Source organism: Octopus bimaculoides, chromosome 1, assembly GCF_001194135.2.
Source record: "Octopus bimaculoides isolate UCB-OBI-ISO-001 chromosome 1, ASM119413v2, whole genome shotgun sequence".
NCBI classification, from domain to species: Eukaryota; Metazoa; Mollusca; class Cephalopoda; order Octopoda; family Octopodidae; genus Octopus; species Octopus bimaculoides.
In genome coordinates this window covers 145978384-145985852 of record NC_068981.1, presented here as the reverse complement: position 1 = coordinate 145985852, position 7469 = coordinate 145978384, and the positions used below count along the sequence as shown (strand labels likewise).

The following is a 7469-nucleotide window of genomic DNA, read 5'->3' as shown; positions in this document are numbered from 1 at the left end:
CATTTACCACCGATGACTGGCACCCATGCCAACGTCGTCCCCTTCATTGGACATGAAACTCAGCTTGCGAAGACTTATTGGGGCAAGCGAAAGCGAAATCAGGATGGCACCTGTGCCCAGCGTCGCCTTTCTGGCACTTGTGCCCGTGACATGTGTAAAGATTTTCAAGCGAGATCGTTGCCAGTGCCCCTGGACTGGCTCTTGTGCGGGTGGCACGTAAAAAACACTATTTTGAGCGTGGCCGTTGCCAGTACCGCGTGACTAGCCCTCATGCGGGTGACACGTAAAAGCACCCACTACACTCTCTGAGTGGTTGGCGTTAGAAAGGGCATCCAGCTGTAGAAACTCTGCCAAATCAGATTGGAGCCTGGTGTAGCCATCTGGTTTCACCAGTCCTCAGTCAAATCGTCCAACCTATGCTAGCATGGAACGCGGACGTTAAACGATGATGATGATGATGATGATGATGTGATGTCTAGACAAGGGTACGTACACACACACACACATTACAGTAATGACAATATCAACCAGACTACTGGATGTTGTTATACATCAGTGGTCACAATGTGCTTTGCATTGCTTTAGCTTTTGAATGAGGTCACCCTGCTGGCTAAGTGAGCAGGTCAACATTCTCCTTGATAGGAAGGCTACTCCGTCACAGGGTTACCCATTTACAGCCGAGTGAACTGGAACAATGTGAAATGAAGTGTTTTGCTCAAGAACACAATATGTCACCCAGTTCAGGAATCGAACCCATGATTTAGCAATTGTGAGTGAAATACTCTAAACACTAGACCATGCACCTTCACACACAAAACAGGCTTCTTTCAGTTTCCATCTACCAAATCCATTCACAAGGCTTTGGTCAGCCCAAAGCTAGAGCAGAAGACATTCGCATAAAGTGCCACACGGTGGGACTGAACCTGGAACCATGTAGTTGGGAAGCTAACTTCTCACCACACAGCCACACCTATGCTGATATATGAGAAAATAAAATATAAACACTTGTACATATAAATCTTTGCAATGGTCATTTAATATTATGAATTAAATAATTTGCATACTAGTTCCCCAGGGTTAGCATTTCTTTCGCGCACCAGCTCTTCTAGTTCACCGAGTTCTTCTTCTTCACTTTCAGATCCTGAAAGACGAGATGTTCTGGCCATGAAGTATGGGGGCAGCTCACCAATAGCTGTTCCAGCTCCCTGAAAAACAATTGGAAGTTGAGTTGTTTTCGTTATTGGTTTGACAACATTAATTGTTAAAATTATTTAAAAAATCAGTGATACTTCAATTTAGAGTTAGGTAAATACACACACATACACCAATGAGTGACCCTCTATGTGGTTCAACAAAATGCAAGAAATAACAGCCAAATTATTCTTAAATCCCACATTACTATCACTTTAAAAAATAAAAGAGGAACATAATGGATAATATAATCTGGATAAGCCGTGTCTGAAAAAATGGTCAAGACTGAACTGGTTGACCAAACCCTATGTGGGGGTAAGAAGAAATCTAGCCCTTCAGCATTTAAACTGCCCATATCCAGCCCAAATATACTACCTGTTTTATGTTCATGCCGGCCACATCTGGCCTCTCACACCTACCCTACAATGTTTTTCTAAAAGTAAACAGTCACACCATCAAAATCTCAGAGCTATGAGATAACGTATAATTAATTCATAACAATGTGAATAAATAGGTATTACATTTGAAAGAATAATCTGATCGTTAAAGGGTTAATGAAAGTAATACTGTTGTTCTCAAGACCAGCAAAGCTTTCAACTATGTTTACCATACAAATCTCCTAGTAGATTCTGTCAGTCTCATCTTTTAGACTGACAGCTTCACATCAGATCACATTATCTGGCTTGTTTTAATGAGTTCTTTCTGTTCCACACCATCAGCTCTCAGGAGCCCCAAGATTCAGGTCTGTCGCCAACACTCTTTCTTCTATATATCAATAACCTACATTCCAATAGGCCTACAACACCCACTCTTCCCTAACCTTCCCCAACTGCACATCATTCACATGCAACATCCACACTATACATCAAACCTGCTCTATTTCCATGAATGGAGATCTCATAATCACCCTCTAGTGGGGCCATGCCAATTTTGTCTCTTTCAACAACAAAAAACACAATCACTATTCATATCAAGAAAACATCATTGCACTCACCCCTAAACATGATCAACATTCAACTAAAGCTCACACAACTGTTCCAAATTTTAGGCCTCACAATCAGCAATGATCTCTTCTGCCAAAAGTACATCCTTAACATAGATAGGATTGCATCGCAAAGACTGGCCCTTTCATCAGGACCAGAAAATACTTCATCCCCCAACAATTTTTGACATTCTTCAAAGCTATGGTGAGGTCCACTCCACAACAGAGCATTAATCCCCACATTTCGGATGGTGGTGCTGCTGCTGCACACACAAAGGTCCTAGATGACATCCAGAGAAAAATCACTTGACTGATTAGCAGCAAATCACTCACAGACATGCTACAGCTTTTAGAGACCTGTGTGCTGTCTCCACTATTTGCCTTTTTTTACAGCTACTATAATGACCTCTAGTTTACTGAGGAAATGACAAAAGTGTGTCCGTGAAACTGAAGCAGAATAAACCACCACATATTTCTATTTGAATGCACTAGGTCATCAATTTTCTCTTTGGTGCTTCCATCTTGGTTAACCCAAGGTTATGATAAAAGTCACTTGCCAAGAGTGCTGCAGAACAGGATCAAACAAGCAGAATCATGTAGCTGTTAAGTGAACTTCTTAACTACACAGCCATAACTGTGCCAATCAAGAGAGACTAAACTGAATGTATAACCACATATGTATATCTGAGCATACATACTTAGACCTAAAGTAAAAACAAAAGCAACTTACCCACATTATAGACTCCATTCGTACTTTACTCATTATCATCCATATAGACATGGTTTTTGATTCAACTGACGGACAAATAATTCTGATGAATAGTCAGAAAATTTTGAAATTACTAACTCATCTAAAGCACATGGAACAAACAGAAATATTGTTTTGAGTAAATTTCTAACTGAAGTAAATGAGAAACAGTGTATCTCACATACATAAAATTTAATTTTATTATGACTTAATCAATTATATCCATCTTGTTTTAAGAACCACATCAACATCAAAATATATGACAGCCTTATCAATAGTTTAAGCTAGAGAATAGAATTCAGTATTAAATATAATATACACATTGCTATAATTATAATACCTCTACCAGTACTGGGCAGCATAATTTATCATCTTGATCCAGCATCTTTCAGGTCTAATATAACAATCTGTCTTAAGGACAATATTCTATTTGTAAATATAGTGAGTATAGAGTAAAACTTTATTTTTCTTCCTTGGGTTCTGGACTCATAAGACTGGTTATCCAGTTTGCATGGCATATAAGTGATCATGATCACAACATTCCCACTGAATGAGATGCCTGGCTGTTGCTGGGTTCGAGGCCAGCAATTTTAATGGGAGGGGACGAGTCAGTTACGTTAACCCCAGTACATGACTGGTACTTTATTTTAATGATCCTCCAAAGAGATGAAAGGCAAAGTTGACCTGGGCAGGGTTTGAACTCGGAAGATAAAGAGTTGGAAGAAATGCCACAAAACATGTTATCCAACATGATAATGACTCTACCAGCTTGCCACCTTATAATAAGATTTGGTCTTATAATATTAATGACTTTTATCAGTCAGATGGAAAAACAAAGAATATAACAATTTCCAGAGATTTGAAACAGTCATATTTTTATAGTCCTTAAGTGCAGCATGGATTACCATAATACTGTTTCTTTTTTTTTTTTTAGAATTCTTTAGACAAACAATTCTGTGTTGTGTCAGCTGTAGAGTTAAAGTGATGGACTATCATCACTGTTTTAATGTAGGCTTCTCGATAGTTGCATGGGTCAGATGGAATTGGCTAATAAATCATAAGGTAAAACTTTGTGTTGTTAGATAAATGTAATATACTTATTTGTCTTAGTCTGCTCTATCAAGCCAAATTACAGGTGTCATCTCAATTTCATAGCTGACATATACAACACTATTCTACTATAAAACCTGATTTAACAACATGGGTTTGCAGAACTTTCTAACCCATCCAATAACAACAAATGTTTAAAATTATCAAAAAGAAGAAAATAAAAAAAGTGGGGTAAAAGAACTAGGATAAACATTACTCTAACACATGAATTAAGTTTACAATGATATCAACAAAACTGACTTTTCAATGCTTGAAGTGACACAACTGACAAGTTTATTCTGATTCTAAATTTTAAAAAACTGGCACTTCATGTTTATATAACAGTCAACTTTACAAAAGCCAGAACTGATTTCCTTTAATGGCTCTCAATGACAATAACCCTAGCTAAACAAGTGATTTGCACAAAATAAGAGAACATGACAGTTTTGAGACCCCAGCTGGATGTTCCTAAAATAACAGCAAAACAATATTAATAGGAAAAGAAACATACTCACTTGTTAGGGTAAGGGGGCTCTGGAAAGTCAACAGACATACATTCAAAAGCAGCTAACGTTACCAATGCTATATGAGGACCCTAAAATTAGAACACATATTTCTCACACACAGGATAAAAATACTTTGAATCTATTTTTCATGAATATACAGTTCTAAGACAATACAAAAACTACTGTAGCTAAAAAAAATAAGTGTAACTGGATAAGAAATAATAAAATCCTGATAAAAAGTAAACCCTTTATTTTAGTGGATGAGGATTTTACCTGACAATGTCTTTTATTTTTTACTGACTCCAGTACTAATATTTTAAAATCTGGTATTTTTTATATTGATTTTTTTTTTGTGTGTTAAACTGCTAAGTTACTAGGACAGAAACAAACCAGCACTGGTTGCCATGCAGTGGAAGTGAGGACAAACACAAAGACACACATATATAATGTATACACACACACACACACACACACACACACCATCTACGAAATTCACTCATAAGGCAATGGTTGACCCAGGGCTATAAAAGACACCCACTTAAAGTGTCATACAGTGAGACTGAACCCAAAACCACATGATTGCAAAGCAAGATTCAAAAACCACACAGCCAAACCTGTGCCTATATAGCAAATAATTCTTTTTTTTTTTTTTTATATTTCAGTTGATGACTGACAATAACAAATATGAATCTTTTTTTTTCTGTTCTTACTTTTGTATTTCCAGCTTGGCATGGATTTGGATGGAACATTCTAAAGTTCTTCCTGTCACCAAGAGCATTCAGTCACAAAATACCACCTCAGTATCTTCGACTTATCTTTTATTTGTTTCAGTCATTAGACTGCAGCCATGTTGGAGCACCACTTTGAAGGGTTTAGTTAAACAAATTGATCCCAGTACTTATTTTCAATTTTTTTTTTTAAGCCTGGTACTTATTCTCTCAGTCTCTTTATGTTGAACCACTAAGTTACAGGGTGTGTAACAATACCAATTGCCAAGTGGTGGTGGGTGGACAAGCACAAACACATGCATACATACATTACAAATAGATAAATATAAACACACACACACAAAGCCTTCTTTCAGTTTCCACCAACCAAATCCACTCACAAAGGTTTGGTTGGTTTTGTGTCTATATCGAAGACACTTGCCAAAGATATCAACCTGGAACCATGTGATTGGGAAGCAAGCTTCTTACCACACAGCCAAGCTGATATTATCTGGATAATATTCAGCAGTGCTGTTTATCAACAGCGTTTTGATCATATTTTCAGTGTTTTATAAGATATATTTCTTAGAGTTTTAAGCATTGGCTCACATCTCATTCAAACTGTATATGTAGCTACTGAAGTTGTCAATTTCAAGACAGCAATAGAAATTCTGATAGACTTGTTGTTCAGGTCTGTATTTTCGTCATAGAAATTACGTTACATTTGATACCAACAGATTAGCAATTCAACCCTTACATAAGTCATTGTTTTTTTGTGGGGGGGGGGGGGGTAACTTTTAGTTCAGAAATAAGTACATTGCATTCTGAGCTTCAAATGCTGAGAAATTCTGATTACAACTAAAAAATGTAGCATAAATCATTTTGCCAATTAACAGAATCAACTTATTTTTATTGTAAAGATTTGCTATGTATGTATGTGTATATATATATATATATATATATATATATGTGTGTACACACACTGTTTTCTATTGGTATAGGGCCAAATATTTTGCAGGAGAGGGAATATTTTATTAAACTAATTGCAGTACTTGACTAGTATAACAAGCTCAGAAAAATCAAAAGTCAACACAGGATAAAATAAAGAGATGTAACTGAACAATGTAAAGTATTATTTTATCTGTTGTGCTACAAACTCTGCTAGTGATGCCCATATCATATATATATCCGATAACAAATTGCAATGTTTAACATGTACAACTGCTATAAGCACCACTGGTAGTACATTTTCATAATTTAAGAAAATACTTTATTCTGTATCTCTGACATGGTTTTGAGAATATTTAAATAACATGAGTGTTAAATATTAAAGTTTAATTATGAAATATTGTAAGACTGTAAAAAAAAAAAAAACAGAAAAATTGAAAAACAAGGGGTTACTTACAAGATAAAGCACAAACGTATGGAGGCCTGTACCAAGACCAACAGAAGAGAGAAAACCAAGGCCTATCCAATATGCATACCAAAACAGTTTCTTTTCCACCATTGCTAAGTAAGGTTGGTGAGGTCCTTTTAGATTATATACTGCACTTAATATAACAAGAACCAGTATGATAGCCAGCACCATAAGTTTTCTTTGAAACAATCTATGGAAACAAACATAAAAGAGAGTAAAAAAAAAATGATAAATCAATTGGTGAATGCTCACAAGAAATCAAAATACTTGACTGGGATTCATAAATGATGGGTTTTAACCCTTTTGCATTCAGATTACTATGTCAAATGTTATGCTTATTTATTCCTGTTGTGAATTAATCATGCATCATTTTGTAGCGTTGAGATTTCAATAATGCAATTGTTTATTTTCAGAATAACATAATTAGGTAGGTGTGAGAGGTTGGATCTGACCAATTTTGACATAAAACAGGTAAAATAATTTGGCTTGAAATGACTAGTTTAAATGCCAAAGGATTAAATTAAAATACAGGAGAGTGAAAAAAATAACAACTTGTAAGAATAAATTTCCTGACAATTAAACCTGGCAAAACATTTTAAAAAAATTTTTATATCTACATCATCATCATCATCATCATCGTTTAACGTCCGCTTTCCATGCTAGCATGGGTTGGACGATTTGACTGAGGACTGGTGAAACCGGATGGCAACACCAGGCTCCAATCTAATTTGGCAGAGTTTCTACAGCCGGATGCCCTTCCAAACGCCAACCACTCAGAGAGTGTAGTGGGTGCTTTTACGTGTCACCCGCACGAAAACGGCCACGCTCG

The 7469-nt window shown here is 36.3% G+C and overlaps 1 protein-coding gene across 4 annotated transcripts in view; it reads right to left on the bottom strand.

The window, feature by feature from the left end:
• Positions 1-7469, bottom strand: part of LOC106884322 (vacuole membrane protein 1) — an 89404-nt gene that overhangs the window by 9620 nt on the left and 72315 nt on the right. For all 4 annotated transcript variants that reach the window (XM_014935647.2, XM_014935648.2, XM_014935649.2 and 1 more), the window contains exons 3-6: positions 6629-6830; positions 4526-4605; positions 2904-2985; positions 1065-1205 (exon numbers count right to left, since the gene is read on the bottom strand). In XM_014935647.2, coding sequence (XP_014791133.1) covers positions 1065-1205; positions 2904-2985; positions 4526-4605; positions 6629-6830 — 505 coding nt within the window. The remainder of the gene's footprint in view (positions 1-1064; positions 1206-2903; positions 2986-4525; positions 4606-6628; positions 6831-7469) is intronic.